This window comes from Chionomys nivalis, chromosome 3, assembly GCF_950005125.1.
Source record: "Chionomys nivalis chromosome 3, mChiNiv1.1, whole genome shotgun sequence".
In the NCBI taxonomy this organism is placed as follows: Eukaryota; Metazoa; Chordata; class Mammalia; order Rodentia; family Cricetidae; genus Chionomys; species Chionomys nivalis.
This window is the reverse complement of record NC_080088.1, coordinates 61569004-61589368: the sequence shown is the minus strand read 5'-3', so window position 1 is coordinate 61589368 and position 20365 is coordinate 61569004. Positions and strand designations below refer to the sequence as shown.

General features: G+C 40.6%; 1 protein-coding gene across 8 annotated transcripts in view; it reads left to right on the top strand.

The window, feature by feature from the left end:
- Nucleotides 1–20365, top strand: part of Lrch3 (leucine rich repeats and calponin homology domain containing 3) — a 112397-nt gene that overhangs the window by 62833 nt on the left and 29199 nt on the right. For 5 of the 8 annotated variants that reach the window (XR_009056825.1, XR_009056821.1, XM_057764294.1 and 2 more), the window contains exons 9-14: nucleotides 3708–3856; nucleotides 6091–6167; nucleotides 10931–10982; nucleotides 11753–11902; nucleotides 16140–16190; nucleotides 17774–17827. Coding sequence is in view for 3 of the 8 variants with exons in the window: in XM_057764294.1 (XP_057620277.1) it covers nucleotides 3708–3856; nucleotides 6091–6167; nucleotides 10931–10982; nucleotides 11753–11902; nucleotides 16140–16190; nucleotides 17774–17827 (533 nt within the window). In the remaining 5 variants the exon portion in view is untranslated. The remainder of the gene's footprint in view (nucleotides 1–3707; nucleotides 3857–6090; nucleotides 6168–10930; nucleotides 10983–11752; nucleotides 11903–16139; nucleotides 16191–17773; nucleotides 17828–20365) is intronic. The other 3 variants (XR_009056822.1, XR_009056824.1, XR_009056823.1) reach the window with 3 other exon arrangements.

The following is a 20365-nucleotide window of genomic DNA, read 5'->3' as shown; positions in this document are numbered from 1 at the left end:
ATCAGGCTCTCCTATAACCCAGACTGGCCTCTAACCCGTTAAGTAGGCAAGGTTAGCCTCAAACCCCCTCCTCCTGTGTCCACCTGATCTTCCTACCTCCTGCTGGGAGTACAGACTTGTTCCACCACTCCTGGGATGTGTAGTGCTGAGGATTGAACCCAGGGCCTTGCGTGTGATGGGCAAGGACTTCGCCAACTCCCACATTAATGATGTTTTTGTTTAAGAAAGAAACAGTTTGATTTGGCTTAGGGTTCCAGAGGGATGCAGTCCACCGTGGTGAAGATGACATGGCAGCATGCAGGGAAGGCATGGTGGGGGCCTAGGCAGTTAGTGATCCCCGTTGTGATATAATCTTTGTCACACCCACTCTTTGGTTTCCATGTCTATAGCTCCGAACTTCACTCTTCTAAAGACTTCTGTTTATATATGACAAAAAAAAAAGTTTGGAATGGAAACCGAATTTCTCATTTTCAGTTTGTAATTAAAATTATTTCCCTCAAATACTTATTTCAGAGGCAACCTTAGAAAGTATAGTTTATCTGGAGTAGATTTTGTTTATCTTGGTCTTACTACAATATTCTTCTGAAGTAATATTGTCTCTTTTTAGGATTCTCTATTTTAATGAGACTTCTTGAGCTCTTCATCAATTGTGTTTATCTCTTTGGCATTTGTTTTTAACTTTTAAAAGTAGAGTTACCTGTTTATTGGGAAGGAGTGTGCCACCACAGGCACGATGAACTTAGAGGACCACTTTTCTCTCCTTCCACCTGTGGATCCCATAGATCAAATTCAGGTCATCAGGCTTAGCAAGAAATGCTTTTCCCTACTGAATCATTTAGCCTACACTGTTTAAAATGAGTTTTCACCCCATTGTCCAGGCTGACCTCTAGCTCTTGGGTTCAAGTAACCTTACACCAACTGCCTGAACAGCTGGGACTAAGGTGCCTACCAACATGCCCGTCCTCCAGGGCATGTCTTAGTGTAGACTCTGTTTCTCATCTGGAGCATGTTCTTTGGAGCTTCTGAAGACTAGCTTTCTTATTCTGACATTTTGAACTTAGTAGACATTTTTATAAAATATACCATTCTCTCTGCTTCCATGTACTTCTGAAGCAAGTTTTAGGATTCCATTATGTATTCTTCCAATTTGAATTTTAAAGTCTAATATTCAAATCTTGAGGGCCAGTGCTGAGGGAGAAATTACATAGATATTCTAGAAATGCTTATGTTTTTGAGAAGCAGTTTCATTTCTAATTGTTTTGTCTTCTCTGACTTACATTCTTCTTTATTTCTGTCACTTACCATCCCACTCATATCTTAGTAATTTTATTCTAAATTTTGCTCTCATATTAGTTATCTGAACTGTCATTATATTTAAGACAACATAATTTCCAACTGTGCCTTTCAGTGTGGTAGCCACTAGCCCCATGTGGTTATTCAGCATTTGGTTATTCCCCAAATGTGGCATTTGGGGACTGAGGAGGTGGCCTTAGTGGATAAAGTACTTACTGTGAAAATACAGGGAGGTGAGTTCTAGCCCAGGCACCCACCTGAAAGTCAGGCATGGAAGCACAGGTAGATCCCTCAAGGTCACTGGTTGTAGTGGGAGCTGCGGGCTGCATTCCTGCCACCCAGCTCCTGGCCGCCTGGCTAGCTTATGCCCCAAAATAATTACACACAAACTGTATTCTTTTAAATACTGCTTGACCCATTAGCTCTAGCCCTTACTGGCTAATTCTCATATCCCGATCAACCCATCTCTAATAATCCGTGTAGTACCAGTCTTACCAGGAAAGATTCAGCATGTCTGACCTGGTGGCTGGCTGCATCGTGTCTGGCTCTGAGAGGAGCTGCCCTGCATCTGAGCTCACTTCCTCTTCCTCCCAGCATTCTGTTCTGTTTACTCCACCCACCTATGTTCTAACCTATGAGGCCAAGCAGTTTCTTTATTAATTAACCAATGACCTCCTTCCATCATTTCCCCTTTTTCTGTTTAAACAAAAAGGAAAGGCATTCACTTTAACATAGTAAAATTACATATAACAAAACAGTTATCAAGTAAGAATTACAGTTACAATATTTTATATCTATTTTATCTTTTATCATAACTAAGGAAAACTATAACTATCTATTCTTCAACTCCATCAAAGACTCCAGAAGGATATAATATTACCTAAGTAAATGAGAAGTAAGCAACTTACAAAACTCTAGAAATGACAGAGACATCTCACTGCCTGGACAGTCACCCAAAGTTCCTCTGTACCATTGGGGCATCCATCTTCGGCCTAAAGGCCCGTGGTATCCAGAGACATTTCCATGAAGCAGGAAATTTCAAAGGCAGTTCAGTCACTATCTGCTGTATCCTGCAGAATGTCTCACAGACTCTTTCATGAATCAGGAACCCCGAAAGATCATCTCACCTTTAGGCAAGTTCAGTAGTCCTCTCTCTGCGGGTTCTCTGTGTCCAGTTTATGCAATAGTCCAGGCAAGAGCAGTTTCTTGCCCAAATGGCTATCAAAGTCCATAAGGTGCCTCTTCGATGCCCATCTTCTTCTTGAAGTAGATTGGTGCTGCAAGGAGCAGACATGTCTCATTGTCAGAAAAACCCTAAGTTATTAAAACACTTAAAATGCCATATTTTATAATCTTTGAAAGATATGAAGAATGTCTATCTAAAATATATCTATGTACATCTAGAAAATCTAACTAACATGACTACAAACTTGACTATTATTGATAATTATCCATTAACAACCTATATACATTACATTTTTAAGTGAACTACACAATCACAATACCTTAATCAAGATCAGAAATACATATACATATAGCAAAATTAACCTTAAAATCTATAGCAATGCAAATTATTCATACCTATATCATCTCCCCCTTTAAATGTAAAAGAACATTTATAAACAATATTTGGGAACATGGGTGCAGTTTTTTCTCTCCAAACTGCTTCCTGCTGAATGGGGGCGCTGTTATTCAGGTCTTTTATGGGATAACCTGTGTGCTAGGTTCATCTCAGTTGCAGTTGAGTGAAGTAATTTTCTGAAGGTGTTCACAGCAATCTTTCAGGAGGACGTGGTCTGTCATACCATATTGGAATAGGGGAGTAGACGTTTTGTTTAAAAAGTTATAAGATACACTTTGCAGTCAGTGTCTTTGAGAAGAGAACATTTTTCACTCCCAAGCTACTGCAGAACTCTCTGAAGCATTGCCCTCTAGCAAGTAATCTTCTAATAGGGAAATCTTTGTGCTCTTTTTTTTTTAAGTTTGAGCTGCAGGAAGGGAAACAGTCAATAAGTTTCTTATCCCATATCTTCTGTTCTCTTTTGAGTTAACTGTTACATGTTCTGGATCTCAAACTAATGAAAAGATACAGATGGCCTTCTGTCTCTAAGCAGCAGCCGTCTTCTGTCCCACAGACTCAGGCTGCCTGTTTAAAACACTATGGAGCCTTCCAGAGAAAATAAATAGATGTCAGGGTCTAAACTTCAATGGTTCACCCTCAGTTTTTGCATTCTTTAGTGTATTTGGACTAAGGTTTTCAAAAGACTACTTTTGCAAGGGTCTATAGACTAACTCCTAAAGGCATGTGTCACAGAATAGACAAAGGGAAAAGGGAGAGTGTTATTTAAGCAGATGTCTTTATTGTCTGTTTAACTTTGAATCTCTCTCTGTCTCTCTTTCTCTGGGGTGTACAGTGGAGCACGATCTGGATCAGATTGACTACATTGACAGCTGTACTACAGAAGAAGAAGAGAACGATGTCAAACAGCACAAAGGCTTGGATGCCAACAGTCTCAGCTCACAGTTCATGGCATACATTGAACAACGGCGGATCTCCCATGAGGTAGAGTCCCGTTCTAGCCTAAGAAAGTTGGTATTCCTACTGAAAACAATTTGGGATGGCTTAGATTTCAGTCATGGCAGTTATTTATTGGTTTTATTTGGTTTATTTTCCATTCCAATCTTAGATCTGGATTTTTCAAACTTAATTTGGAAAAATCAGAAAGTAGTCTAAAAAATGGTTCAAATTTTATCCTTCAGATAAGAAGGCAGGTTTCATTCATTTGAAGATGCAGTAAAAGGGGACCCCAGCGTGACACCTGAGCGTGACCTCAGGCTTTTGCGGAGAGTGCATGGGACAGGATACTTTTCCTTACTATATTGTTTTGCTTTCTGACTGGCTTTTTTCTTTCCTTTCCTTTTCTTTTCCTGATTGGTTTGCTTTTATATTATTGCTAACTATAAATCATAATTTGATAGGTAATTAATTAAGCCAACGTTGACTTTTGAGGAAACGTTCAAGTTACCCATAGAATAATAATAAGTTTAATTATACTGATGCTTTTATCCTATGTTAACAGAATATAAATTGTTTGCTATTAAAATTCTTGGGTGTCTCGTATAATGAAGCATTGAATTGCCTAAAAAACAAGTGGGCATTCAGACCACTGTAGAATCTCTGCCAATTCCTCAAGGGTCTCAAGTAGAACAGCATTCTTCAATGTATCTAGTCAGCAGAGTAAAATGACTTCATTTTTGTGTGTGCTGTGTTCATGTCTGGAGTTTGTCCCAGGCTCTGAGCAGGCAGTTGTCTGAGGAACACTGGGGCCTTTTTGAAGAGTGATGTCTTTAACTTAGCAATCAAGGATCAACTGCTTCAAGCAGAGTGACTGCGGAGCAATAGCATTCCTCCAGAGAATCCTCTGCTCCTGTCTGAAGGCTTTGAACACAGTCGTTTTTGTTACAGTTCAGAAGACACTTGTTTCTAAATCAGATAAAAGCACATAAATCAAATCCTGTAGCCAAAAAATAATGATAGACCAGGGATTGATAAAACTGACCTATGGTTCAGGCTGTTAGAAACTGTTAGTTTCTCTGCTGGAGTCAAGACTTACTTTCTAATAAAATTTAAATTAATAATGCTACATAATACTCTTTAGAGAAATTCTTTTTTTTTTTTTTTCTGTCTTCCTTTAATCACTTTATAATGATAGGTTGGCTGAGTGGAATGTCTCTACAACATGGAACAGAAACTGCTCACTGGCCTACTGAGCAGTGTCCCTACCACACTATAGAGGCTCCTTTAGTGTTTTTAAGTTCTAACTACTTTTGTGCGGTAACTGTAATTCTTGGCATAGTGCTCTTGGTATTTCTGTGTCATGTCGCTTTCTACAGTTGGGTGGTGCGTAACTTCTGCTGCAGCAGTGGAAGGGAGTCACACGCTAGCTCAGCAGATGCAGCTCAGCTTGCCAGGAGGGAGTTCTGAGCTCTTTTGTTTATTTTGTTTTGTTTTGTTTGTTTCTTGAAACAGGGTCTCTCTACAGAGTCCTGGCTGTCCTGGAACTCACTGTATAGACCAGGCTGGCCTCGAACTCACAGAAATCCACCTGCCTCTGCCTCCCTAGTAATGAGATTAAAGATGTATGCCACCATGCCCGGCTGCTAAGGCCCTTTCTATTCTGACAATATTACTCTTTGTAATCACTAATTAATATAAAAAATAAAAAGATGACCATTTAAATAAAATAAGTATTCATAGAGTTTGCATATTTTTATTTATCAAAGCCCATGTAATATGGGTTTTGTGTGTTTGCTTCAGTTTGGTTCTGCTTTTGTTCATTTGTTAATATGTATGTGTTGGTGAGTTTGTCAGCACACATACCACAGTGTATCCATAAAGGTCAGAGGACAACTTTGGAGTTGGTTCTCACTGTCCAGCTTTCTGGAGGTTCTGGAGGGCAAACTCAGGTGGCTTGGTTTGCAGAGAAGTGCCTTTCCACAGTGACCCATCTCAGCAGCCCTTGCTATGGGTTTTTGAGATTAGAGTCTTCCTCACCCAGGCTGTCCTCAAACTCAATTTTTTGCCTCAGCTTCTTGAGTTCTAGGATTATAGGTATGCACCATCACAACCTGCTAGCCTGCATGCTTTTAAACACAACACTCACAAAGGAATATCCTGTCAAAATAAAGTTTTAGTGTCTAATTTTCTAAAAGTAAAAATAATTAAGAATATAATGACAGAATTATATATATGTATAATGTATGTTAAAGTTATTTTCTTTTTTCCTTTTGGTCTAGGGTTCACCAGTAAAGCCAGTAGCTGTTAGAGAATTTCAGAAAACAGAAGACATGAAAAGATACTCACATCAAAGCAGGTGTGAAAAGGCAACTCTATGTCATTTTTTTGTTTTGAAACTCAGTATTAAGACTGTGAATCGAGGCCAGGCGGTGGTGGCACACGCCTTTAATCCCAGCACTTGGGAGGCAGAGGCAGGTGGATCTCTGTGAGTTCGAGACCAGCCTGGTCTACAAGAGCTAGTTCCAGGACAGGCTCCAAAGCCACAGAGAAACCCTGTCTCGAAAAACCAAAAAAAAAAAAAGGCTGTGAATCGATTTTGGTTTTGTGTAAATCCAGATATAATGAAGCCATCTACCCAGGTGTGCTTTCCATGCCGTGTGTTTAAACTAGATCCGTCTGCATTTGTGCTCACGCCATTGTAAACATGGTACCTAAACCAAGACCTTAGAGGCAGATGATTTGAAAGTACTTAGTAGTAATGAAATTTGTGGTGATAGGTGTGTATTTATTCTAGAAAATTTAAAGATTTTCAGAAGCCCCTACTCTGTAACTTAAGTTTTTGGTGGGAGAACAGAGCAGGTTTATGTGTATTTTCTTTCTTTCTTCAATATATACAGCCTCTCCACTGCACTGAGTCTCCCTATTTCTAAAATTAGCTCAATATTGTTTTTCAGTCTAGAATTCTAAAATGTTTTTGGCTATAAACTGTAGTTAGGTTTTTTTTTTTTGCAGTCTTTGGTCTTTGTGTATGAAATCTTAAAAACAGTAGGCTTGATATATCTGGGGTTTTTTTTTGTTTTGTTTTGTTTTTCCAAGTCAGTGTCCCTCTGTGTAGCCCTTGGCTGTCTTAGAAGTCTATCTGTAGACCAGGCTGTCCTTTAACTAAGAGATCCACCCACCTCTGCCTCGTGGACTCAGAAGCATGCACCACCACACCCAGCTGACAGTCAATGTGTTGTCATCTGTCATCCATCCTAGGTCTTTACACAGGTAGCATGCTGAGTGTCATCTCAGGAACTATGATGTTGATGGACTGAAGAAAATGTAGGAAGAATAATCAATAAGAAAAAATACTTTAATTTTATTTTATTTGCCTTGGTGTTTTGTCATGCTGTCGAGTCCCCTGGAACTGAAGGCAGAGACAGTTGTGAGCTGCCATGTGGGTGCTGGGACTGAACTCAGGTCCTCTGGAAGAGCGGTCAGTGCTATATTCCACAGAGTCATCTCTCCAGACCCACATATGAAAATTATGTAACTTAACCTTTTATACTCATAAATTATTCCTTAGAGGTTTAGTTAAATTTTATATACTTTATCTCAGAATGGATATGGTCATTTTCTTTAAATGCCCATTAGGTGCACCCTTAAGACTTGAGTAAGCTGCTAGACACAGAGATGGGGAGAACTTAGAGCTTAAACAACTGGCAGAAGAGCCTGAGCAGGAGCACTCAGGGATGGAAGACAAAGGATAGTGTCTGAAAGGCTAAGATGAAAAGAGCAGGGTTCATTCTTCCTCTCTGCTGCCTTCGAGGTCGCTGCCATCTCTTTGGCAGCATCGTAGCTCCTACCCCTCCAGCATCTGAGAAATTCCAAAAAGAGGACCAACAAGCCGGGCGGTGGTGGTGCAGCCTTTAATCCCAGCACTTGGGAGGCAGAGGCAGGCGGATCTCTGTGAGTTCGAGGCCAGCCTGGTCTACAAGAGCTAGTTCCAGGACAGGCTTCAAAGCTACAGAGAAACCCTGTCTCAAAAAAAGAGAGATAGAGAGAGGACCAACAAGTTCACTTGGCACCGGTCAGACTGTTGTGTCAAAATTAAGCATAAGTGACAGAAAGCTAAATGTATTGATTGACATTAGGGTGCAGAGAAGATTTAGGGTCAAACTCTGGTGTCCGGCATCAGTTATGGGATTCTGGAAGTTCCTGGTCCACAATGGCTAGGGGCTGGAAGTGCTGCTGATGTGCATCAAAACCGACTGTGCTGAGGTGGCTCGCAACGCTCGCTCCAAGAACCACATCAGAGTCACCATTCCCAACGCTAGGCTGCCCAGCAGTGAACATGGGTAGATACATAAAACTCCAAAAACCGCACAGGAAAAAGAGAGGGAAGGATGAAGTGCCCCATATTACTGATCCTCTGGGCCTGCTGCCTTAGTAGTGTTCACCATGGGCGGAGCTTTGCTGCTCTGGAGACCCAGTGAACGTAAGACTTAAAAATGGAGACTGGGTTCGGCTGGCTTCTTAAAAGAAAGTTCAGTATAAAGAGAAGGTAAAGAAATATAGTAGGAGCTGAGCACTCAGAGACCTGCGGTAGAAGGATTGAAAATTCAATTCTAACTGAGACAACTTAGTGAGACCTTGTCTCCAGATGTGTAAAAGAAGGCAGAGCTTAGAAATGTGCAGTGTTGGGGTCCTTCATTATCTTCTTTTTTAAAAATTAGAGAAATATGGAAGGAGAGGTATATATTAAATGATTCAAAAACAGTGTTCAGGTGAGAACAGACAGCCTACTGGGGGTGGGTTTAGTTGGTCCCTTCTTTGTTTGGATTCAGATCATTCACAGATGTCTAATAAAAGCTGTAGGAAGTTTCAGCAGTCAAGAGTAGTAGAGCTGGGACAAAGATGTAATTAATTCCTGTCATCCTAAACAGGTAGTGATTCCAGTATGTTTTTGTGGTCTCTGTGTGTGAATGGACATGTCTGTTTGAGGGGATGATGTGTATGCAGGTGTACTTGCATGTATGTATGCATGCATGCATGTAGAGGCCAGACAGCCTCAGTTGTTGTTCCCCAGAAGCACATCCATCTTTTTTGAGACAGGGTCTCTGCTGTCCTGGGATTCTCCATCTGCTGATTAGGCAAGCTGGCTAGCTACAAACCCCAGAGATCCTATGTCCACCTCTCCAGCACCAGGATTATAAGTGCTCACCAACTGTTTATGCGCGTTCTGGGGGCTGAACTCAGTTTCCAGTGCTTGTTTTGCAAATAATTTACCAACCCAGCCATCTCCCCATCCCTGCAGTATCTTATTTAGTTTTAATAACATATCCTAGGGGTAAACATATTTATCCTAACTTTATAAATGAAGATGTTGAACCAGGCAGTGATGGCACACTCCTTTAATCCCAGTGCTTGGGAGGCAGAGGCAGGCGGATCTCTGTGAGTTCGAGGCCAGCCTGGTCTACAAAAGCTAGTTCTAGAAAAGGCTCCAAAGCTACAGAAAAACCTGGTCTCGAAAAAAAAAACAAAAACCAAAAAAAGTGTGTGTGTGTGTGTGTATATATATATATATATATATATATATATATATATATAAATATAAATGAAGATGTTGAAGCCCAGCAGACTTTAGTAAATTTCCTAATTCATTGGATTTATAACAATATATAGGAATTATTAATTATCAGATTGTTCCCAAAGCAAATATTAGGCAATGCTCATATACTAAGGGTATTCTAATAATTACATGCATAGAATTATTATATATATTATGTATAATTATAGCTGTGACTAATAATGATTTGATTATTCCCAAAGCAAATATCAGGCAGTGCTCGTACACTAACTAAGGATATTCCCTGTTGCCTGTTTCTTTTTTTCGAAATGGGTGTCTCGGATGTTTGTGTAGGTAGCAAAGGCCAATTGAAGTTGTCTAAAAAGTAGGCATTTACCAGTGACAAAGGTGAAGAAACAATGAACAACAATTAAATTTTGCCTGCTTTTTAATTTTAAATTGAATCCTTGTTTTTAGTTCGTTTTCTGTCTGTGTGTGTGCGCGTGCACATATGTGTGCATGTACTGTGTCTGTGTTCAGACACCATGGAACAATTTGTAGGGAGTCACTTCTCTCCTTCCACCACGTGGATTCTCAGGGTTAAGCTCAGGTTGTCAGGCTTAGTATCAAGGATAAAGATCCATTGAGCTGTGTCAGTATTGTGTTACAGCTCTGAGAGAAAGGTATCCTGGCAGCTGAGAGCCAAGAAATACTACAATAAACTACAATACTACACAATAAACTTCACACAGAGATTTATTGGGAAAGACAAAGGAGGGAGGGTGGCTGCCTTTTTGTGGTAGAGAAGCAGCAAGGATCCTACCGGAGAAAAGTTAGGCACATTAGGTGAGGTGGTAGTCCTAAGTGCCAGGTTAAAGAGTTTGAGCCCCTGAGTTTGACCTCTAGCACTAGCAAGAAAAAACAATTTTGTTTTTTAGGTGTTGCGATTACAAGAGCATAGAAAGTTTTCTTGTTTGCCTGCTAGCTTACTGATGTCAGTGAGACACACATGATTTACAGAGCCTTGAAAAATGTTACCCTGCTTGAGGAAGAAAATAACCACCAAACTGTAAAATCGAGGAGGGTGGTGCTGTCTTTGTGTTTGGTAAGCAGCACCTTTTCCTTCAGAATGAAAGTCAGTGGTCGTTACTTCATTCCTTAAGGTGCTGTATTGTAAATATAGTCCCGGTTTCTGTTGATGAGACGGCTGTGTCATCAGATCTCAGTTCACACAGCTCTTGTTTCAGTGATGGTAGTAAAGTGGGTAATGGCTCTATATGTCACATACACAAAAAAATGGTGCTGTTTGAAAAGTGCTCTCGGCCAACTGTCACCCTGTTGGCTGGCATAGATGGTGGGTAGCTTGCCATCAGTGATGCCATCATTGGTATGTAAGTTGGGGGCATCAGGTAAGCTGTGGTTTAATGTCATTTTTGGGCTTATGTTTACTCTTTCAGTTCTAACTCAGGAGGTTGCCTGCTGATCGGCAGAAACTTGTTAATAATGAAAATTTCTCTTGTCCCTTATCTTGTTGTCAATGAGTTCTTATTTTTCTTTTTGGGAGCCAGGGTTCCAGCTGAACCATCCTCCGTGTTATCACTGCCACCAAACCACAATCGGGTAGGTTTTTTAGATATTAGATTTGTTGCTGTTGTTTGTTTTTGTTTGTTTTTTTGTTTTTGTTTTTTGAGACAGGGTTTCTTCATGTAGTCCAGGTTATACTGGAACTCACTCTGTAGACCAGACTGGCCTCAAACTCATAGAGATCCACCTGCCTCTCTGCTTCACAAGTGCTGGAATTAAAGGTGTGTGCCACCACTACCCGGCCTAGTTACTAGATTTATCTTTGTTATTTCTGTTTTGATTTCGCTAAACTAAGATAACGTTCTTTTAATTTTTAATATTTATTTAATGTGTTTATGCACATATGTGTCCTATATGTTTGTATATGTATGTGTGTGTTCGTGTCCTTGTGCACATGTGTGTGCCTATGTGTGCACATCACACAGCATACATGTAGAGGTAAGAGGACAACTTGAGGAGTTGTTTCTTTTACCACGTGGGTTCCTGGGATTCAGCTCAGGTCATAGGTTTCGATGGCAAGCACCTTTACTTGGCTGAGCTTTCTTGCCAGGCCAGTGTTCTTTTAAATACTTAAACTGCCATTAATTGCCAAATATCTATAAATCTTACTATTTGTCTTCTCAGTTAGTTCATACAGCATGTGTCCATGATAGTTCCTGCTTTTATACATATAACAACAGTGAATTTTTAAAAATGTTAATACTGCAAAGTAAAACTTGAGTTAGCAGCATTCTTTATATTGATACAGGTTATTGACATGTTGACTCTTATCCCCACTTGCATGTCCAACATGAAACCTCTTGCAGCTTTCACATTCAGACTTGGAGCTTCATCAGAGGAGAGAACAGTCAGTCGAGTGCACTCGGAGAGAGGCACAGCTTGCAGCCCTGCAGTATGAGGAGGAGAAAATAAGGACTAAGCAGATTCAGAGAGATGCTGTCTTGGACTTTGTCAAAGTAAGAGCTTTACCATCATTGACAGATAATATACTCTTGAAGTTAAGAGAGGTAAATATTTATTCATTTTGCCAGGACTGTCAGTTATTGTTGCCTTAATTAAAGGGCCAGTTGTTTCCCTCATAAGAATTCTCAACTAAAGATAGAGTGACTGTCTCCCATAACCATAGTTATGACTGGTTATAGGCCAGTAGAAACCATTATCCTGACCACCTTACTATGGGGTTGCTGGCTCTCCCATCTCAGGTATAGTATAAAGATCATGAAAGTGGCCAGGTGATGGTGGCGCACGCCTTTAATCCCAGCACTCAGGAGGCAGAGGCCGGCAGATCTCTGTGAGTTCAAGGCCAGCCTGGTCTACAGAGTGAGTTCTAGGACAACCAGGACTGTTATATAGAGAAAACTTGTCTCAGAAAACAAAACAAAAAGATCATGAAAGTGGCAGTGCTGTGTGAATGTGTTGTCTCCAGATTTTCCCTGTAGCAAATGCTGTTTGTTGGGAGGCTACCAGGCTTCGTTCTTTCGTGATCTCTGATTCTTTCCTTCCTTCCTGTTTCCATACCTGCTCAGTAAGGACAACTCTGTTACCGTTTCTTCTGTGGATATTTTATAGCATCTCTTGTGCAGTCTGAGGGCTATGCGAAACAAATTTTGATTTTATGGCTTGTTTTTTTTTTTCATTTAAAATCACCCTTGAAATTATTAAGTAATAAATATTAAGTATTTATAATTTTATTCGCTTAATATGTCTCTCCCATTCATTTGCAAACTTCAAGATAGGAACTGTATGTTTTGCTTGCCAGAACTTAGTAGGTTTGAGTCTGTAGAGTTCTGGAGATTTTTGTTGAATGAGTCATTCTTGCCTAGAAAAGTTTCCTGTGTTTTAGAATTTAGACCAAGATCATTTTTTGAAAGTACTCTATGCATTTTTGTTTCATTGTTTTACATGATGAATTCCTTCTTTATATTTATTTTTATGTGTGTTTTGCCTGCATGTATATATGTGTATGTACTGCATGTATGCCTGGGGCTCTTGGATGTAAGAAGGTTTCAGACCCTGTGAAACAGTTGTAGGCCACCATGTGGTTGCTGGGAACCACACACATATGTATTCATCTGCTCCCACCCCGGCTGTCAGTCTGAGAGTGATGGTCCTCCTCCTCCCTGGAGTCCTTCAGTCAGAGCCTATTGCTTTGTCAAAATTTAGGAAAACCATTTGTCCATAGACAGATCTAACATCAGTATTCCTAGAAACAAGTTTATAGGGGTCTGAAAAGTGATCTCAACCAAACCAAACCTGACCTCCTAGCCCCTCTCTTCTCTTTGCCCGCGATGTCTCTCTCCTCCTTTTGTGCCTTCTTATCTCTGAGAATGTAGGTAGCTAAAATGTCTGTTTTATCACACTCTTTTAGCTCCTGTCATTCTTTTGCTTAAATCATCTCTTACTACACACTGTTTCTTCTGATTTGTCAAGCATCGCCCCCTTCCATAAGTCTTTACTTGACTTATTACCAAGTAAAGACTTAAAACAAGTCAAGACTCTGTTTATTTTATAACAGAGAAGCTGAGAGTGTGTGTTTTCACAGATGAAGCTGCGGCTCTACAGAAATGAAGTACTGGTCCCACATTGTAGGCTAATTGTGGTCAGAAAACAAACCTAGGTTTCCTAAAGCCTCACTGACTGGATAGACCTTGAGGGAGCGCGGTGATGAGCCTGTAAAGATAAATAGAGTACAAGGCTCCATTATGTCAGGTCTTGTTGCAGAGCAGTGAGTACAGAAGGGAAGGGAAGGCTCGGGGTGAAAGCCCTGGTTTTACATCAAGACAAAGAAGCTAGAGAGCACATCAGCCGCACTGAGCTCAGAAGGACATGATGTGTTATCCTAGGAACGCTCTGCAGCATGACAGCTTGAGAGAGTGGGAGTGGTTTAGGAGCTGGGAATGTGCTCCCATAACTTACACACTTGACTTAATGGCACTTGAGGAAAATAGCAGCTAGTTTAGAATTTGGATTGAAAACAGCAAAAGCTAGTAAGCTGATGAGATGGTGAAGATGACAATGGGAACAATACTTAAAAAATTTATTGGTTTTTACATACCAAACATTGTTTTAAGCAGTTTCTCTTAAAAGTCTGTGTCCTTGTTCCCCTCTCCTCCTTTCTATTTTGTTTTTATTTTTTGAGACAGGGTTTCTCTGTGTAGCCCTGGCTGTCCTGGAACTTGCTCTGTAGACCAGACTGGCCTTGAATTCAGAGATCCACCTGCCTCTGCCTCCAAAGTGCTGGGCTTAAAGATGTGTACCACCACACCTAGCCTCTGTCTCTCTCTTTCTCTCTCTCTATTTAATCTTATAATAAAGAAGTATCATTGTCCTCTTTTTATAGATCAGAAAACTGAGGTGCATGAAAGAAAATAGTTTGCCTGACATGCTTAGCTAGTAATTGCCTTGAACTCACAGAGATCTGCCTGCTCTGCCTCCCGAGTGCTGGGATTAAAGGCATCCACCGCCACCACCTGGCTTAGAGTAGGGGATTCTAATAAAGCCAGGCAGCTCTCAAAACCCTACTCTAACCAGACTGCTATATTGTCTCTTGGTAATCCATAGTGACTCATATACCTTAGGTGCTATTGTTAACTCATTTGGCTTGCCTTCTATAGAAGCCTAACAGCTAGTAGGAAGTAAATAGGCATATTGTGGAACTGATCAAACAAATTTCCCACAAGTTTGATCTGTTAGCAGAAGAAAGAAACTGTAAGGACTTAGGCAGGAGTAAACATGAGAAGAAAGATCCCTTTAGAAAAATCCATCTTCTCATGTTAGAACAGTCTGGGAAGAAACAAAAGGAGAAAATGGAATAGAAAGTAATTGTAGTAATTAGACTGATACAAAATGAAGATGTAATCTCCAAGCTTGGTTGGCGGTGTTTACAAGGAGAATTGGAAGAAATTGAGTTTGTGCCTGCATGTGTCACTGTGTACTTTTCTTCTGAGCAATTCTGTGCCCCCCAGATGTATGATATTAAACTTATAAGTCTGTTACTATTTTAATATTATCATGGCAGGCATTGTTTACTTTGTAAACTAACATATGTGTTAGTGATATTTTGTTCGTAATCTAACAAATTTTGCTTGAAGATCAGAGTGCATGGCTACGCCACTTGTTAGCCATAGAGGCCAAGCAGTGGTGGCACGCATCTTTAATCCCAGCAATCGGGAGACAGAGGCAGACGGATATCTGTGAGTTCAAAGCTACCTGGGGCTACACAAGATTGAATCTGTCTAAAAGAGAAACAGAACTCACACAAAGGTGATCCCAGCACCTGGGATGTGGAGACAGGAGTGATGGCTGGGCGGAGAAAGGAGCTCAGAGGCAGTCTGAGGATTCGTAGAGACAGGATTGCCCTTTGAGTCTGAGCATTGGAGAGGTAAGAACTCTAGTGACTGGCTGCTCTGCTGCTCTGATCTTCAGCATTAACACCTAATCTGACTCTGGGATTTTATTATTAAGACCAATTAGAACTCATGCTACACATATGAGAAATTTCTAAATCAATGGGTACTGAACAATGACTAAATCATTGAAGATAAATTTAGGAATATGTAAAGCCATTTGAGTGAATGAGCACATGAGAGAGTATTCATGTGATACTCTGAATATGTGTGTGTAGGTTTTTAATTTTTTTCTATTCATACTTATAAAAGCATGATAGTGTAGTTTATTGCTGTTTTTTATTTAAAATGTTTTAAGACAGGAGCATAATCTCCTTAACTAGTAAATACAAGAAATAAATTGTGTGGGAGGTCCTTCTGTATATGTGTTGCTTTTATTGATTAATGAATAAAGCTGTTTTGGCTAGTGGCTTAGCAGAATAGAGTAAGGAGGGAATTTTAAGCAGATAGAGGAGGAAAGAAGGCAGAGTTAGGGAGATGCCATGGAGCCACCAGAGGAGAAAGATGCCTGTGAGCCGGTACTGGTAAACCACAAGCCTCATGGTAAAATATAAAATAATAGAAATGGGTTAATTTAAGATGTAAGCACTAGCTAAAAATATGCATAAACACTAGGCCTGGCCGTGTTTTAATTAATATAGTTTCTGTGTGATTATTTCTGGTCTGGGTGGCCGGGAAGCAAACACGCAGCCTCTGCCTACAAAATTGATGTGGTCCATTTAATGAAATGAAATGTATGAGTACCAATGTTGAGATTCTAACCAGCTTCCACTTTCTGGGCATATAGCAGAAAGCGTCACAAAGTCCACAGAAACAGCAACCTCCTGGAGATGGTGAGGTAAGTCCATATAATTATTTTTCTTGGAATTTATTATTTTTGCACAGGATATGAAATGCTTGATATGCAATTATCATGTTTTCAGTTTAAATGATCAAAAAAAATGCTTTTTTGGCTGATGTAGTGACACGTGCCCATAATTCCATCATCTGGAAGGCAGAGAGAGGCTAAAGAGTTCGAGCCTACCCTAGACTACATAGTGAATTCCAGGCTAGCCTGAGCTATATAGAGAAACCCCCATCTCAAACCAACCTTCTTCCCAAAATTGTCTTTTTCCTCCACCACAAAATTTTACACATGAAGGAAAATAGGGTACAGGATAAAGAAGAAGGCTATGAGAATATATAGATTAGGGCTGTATATAAAACAATCTAGAGAGTCCATCCCTCCCTCCCTCTTTGCAGGTGAATGGTTTTGGTGCTCAACCAGAGAGGCCATAGCATTTTGGTTCAGTGCTTATTTCCTTGTTATAATTCTTATATGTTAGTTCCAGGTCAGCCCACACAGTTTCATTGCAAATAAATACTTACAATTAATTGCTTAACTGTTTAAATTTTTGTGCCTATTTTGGTCTGCTAAAGTGAAGATTTTATATGAGTGCTGTTTTAATATAGTTGACTTTTGTATTGACCAGTTTCCCTTATTTTTACCTCCTATATTTTCAATTTATGATTATTGCTCTATTTGACTTTGTGAAGTACAGTGTTTGAAAACTTAATGTAAGGGGGACAGGATGGCTCAGCAAGTTGGACTCTTTCTACCAAACCTGATGACCAATCTGAATTTAATTCCCAGAACCCACAGGACAGAAGATGACAGTTGACTCCCGCAGATTGTCCTCTGACCTCCACGCGTGTGCTGTGGCATATGTACACGGGACACAAACACACTCCTAAATAAATACATGTAAAACCTAATGTGGAGCTTTTTAGAGCACATGGTTTGAAAGCACAGTTCTTAATAACTGTTTGGATTTGCTCCTGCCTGAACATTTTGAATGTGGCGTGAGACCTTAAGGGGTCACCCGTGTATTTCCAGTTGTCTTTTTTCTTTTTCTTCTTGTTTGAGATGTCCCATGTAGCCCAGCCAGGTACTCATACTCATTATGTAAGGTGATGACCCTTGAATTCCTGCTCCTCCTGTCCCCAGTTCCCAAGTGTTTTGTGCCAGGACACCAGCTGACATTTCCTCACTTGTCTGAGAAAGGCAATGAAAAGTTGCCTAGAGCAGAAACCATGACTCTTAGGTTTACTTCTGATTTGTCATTGGTCTTTATGCTGTAGCTGCATGAGTACCTCATTGTTCGCTTCTGTGAACAGAGTCACCGCCTGCCGGAACTTTAGAAGGTGTGTAGACAGTAAGGTCTCATTTGAGGTTGTGTGAGGTCTCTAGGATGAAGTCAGTACTCAGAATCACCCTACTGACTGCTGGTGCACGAACTACAGGCGATACATGTGGTCCTGTGCGTCAGCATCTCTGGAAACGTGTCTTCATATGTTGCTTTCCTGTGTATGTATATGTGAAATGTGTCACTTGTGTACATATTTGTTTTTGACATTGCTTCATTTTCTTCCCCTTCCCAGTGTCCCCTCCCATCCCGAAGGTCTCAGCACACAGATGATAGTGCCCTGTTAGTGGTAAGAGAATGTGCAAGTGGAGTTCGCGTTATTTCCAGCCGTTGTGCTGCCCCTTAGAGTGATGTAAATACATAAAACATGATGGGCGCTGTCACTCAATGCCTTATAAACAACCAGAACTACCTCTTCCTGTTAACTTTGTGATCTGGCCAGGCTTCCGGGGCTTCCCAAGGGAAAGCATTGAGAACCCTGCTGGCTTTATATGTGATGAGACATAATGTCAGAGTTAGTTTTGTAAATGCCTTTTCTGATTTTGAGGGCATCTTGTTAATCACTGATTTAGTTCGTTAGTCACCCCCGTGTGTTAAATGGAGTCCCGCCCTCCACGACACTAATTATATATGACATCCTATTTTATCATGCATTTGTTTTTGTTGTTTTCATTTTTACAAAACGTCCTTCCCCCCTTGCAAATCCAAGCAGTGTTCCACATGCACACTGGCGCTGGAATACCCCCACTGGTTGCAGAAGTGGGGACAAAGCTTTATTTACAAGCTTGAAGTGTAAATACTTATGTGAAGATTGTTCTTCCGTGCTCATTTGTAACTCGGGAAAACATAACTGTCTATTAACGGTTTTGATACGGTTGTACTTTATTGCCTGTTGCTTCATCCCCTAAAGTGGGTGTAACATGAAGGCTTTATTTCAAGTTCTTTGTGTCAGTCTTGGAAGAGAATTCTAACCATTGATAAAACTGCTTTTTCCATCATGTTTTATGCTTTTATTTTTATAGTTTTATTTTGTAGAAAAGATTTCCTGTCTGTAGCAACTCCTAGCTTAAGTGCTAGAAACTGCCATTGTGTGTGCTGTGCAGATTCAGGCTCTAGTGTAAAGGTCCTTACAGTATAACTTGTTGTTCATGTCTCTTTGTATTCTGCAGTCTTCATTTCTGTTAAGATGGATGCAGTAGATATTAACTGGGCCAGGATGACAGCCTCTAGAGCACTAGCAGAAGTGAGCTGCCACGAGGAATGGAAACAATTTCTGTAGGAAATAGTCAGGGTCTCTCTCCGGCGCCAGTTATTTCACTCAGTTCTCACAGCAATCTGGTGTAGTGAGACAGAGAATGCCTTACCTACCCAGGTGTGGCTTGTCCAAGGTCGCGAGCTGCTAAATCCAGAACTGGATTGGAATCTAATCCATGGCCTATAGTAAATACCCATGCTGACTTGCCTCTGTGCTAAAACTGGCATGGCAGGAAACCGAAGATGAGATCTAATAGCACACAGAGTAAGAGAAAAAAGTCTGAGTGTCCATATGTTTCTGTCAAAGAAAAAGTAGAATTTGGAAAAACAGTAATAGTAAGATGTCCTTAGTGTGAAATCTGAAATAGTGTTTAGCCATTGACAAAACACAAAACCTTACATTTCGGCTGCTGGTTCTAGGCCTGATTTCCTGAATTAGACGACCTTGTAAACAAACACTTTGGGTGTTGTTATGTCCTCCTGGATTTCCAGAGCTTAGGAGGCTGAGCACGGGCAAGAGGTTTGCTTCAAGTTCAAGGCCATCCTGGACTGCACACCTAGTTCAGGGCGTGCTTGGACTACGTGGCAAGGCCCTCAGAAGTACCCAAATAAAAAAGTAAAAGCAAAATTCACATTCTTTGTATGATAAACAGTATCCAGCCAACATTGTACAAAAGCTGGGTAATGGAGAATTAGGCGTTCAAGGTCATTTACTCTATCTCAGAGAGAGAGAGAGAGAGAGAGAGAGAGAGAGAGAGAGAGAGAGAGAGAGAGAAGAAAAAAGTAAAAGTCATATTTTAAATCTGATCTTCTCAGAACTGTTCTTCAGAGGGTTCATTTCATACTGCTCTTAAGATCTACGTTTTAAAATATAGCCTGAATGAAATGAAGCTTCATGTGGTCTGGCCACTCTGTCTCCATCCTTAACTCTGGGCTCACTCTAAATCATCTTCTCCTCCTCCTTTTTTTGTTTGTTTGTTTGTTTGTTTGTCAAATGTGGAAAAGCCTTGTCCTCAGATCTTTTTTTTTTTTTTTTTTTTGGTTTTTTTTGGTTTTTTTTTGGTTTTTCAAGACAGGGTTTCTCTGTGGTTTTGGAGCCTGTCCTGGAACTAGCTCTTGTAGACCAGGCTGGTCTCGAACTCACAGAGATCCACCTGCCTCTGCCTCCCGAGTGCTGGGATTAAAGGCGTGCGCCACCACCGCCCGGCTTCCTCAGATCTTTGTAATGCTATTCTCTCTCTCTCTCTCTCTCTCTCTCTCTCTCTCTCTCTCTCTCTCTCTCTGCATGTACTGCTCTTCTCTCTATACCTATACTCCTTGATTGATTCGTACTCATTCATTAGAGATCTGCTTAAGCTTCCCATCTTTGAAATGGCTTCTTTTCTGGGACCAGAGAGATAGTTCAGCAGTTAAGAGCACTTGTTGCTCTTACAGATAACTCAGATTCCAGTTCCCGGCACCCAGATGGTGGTTCAAAACTGTGTGTGACTCCAGTTCAAGGGATACTGTACCCTCCTCTGACCTCCAGCAGCCATCAGACACACATGGTGCATATGGTGGAATACATACTTTA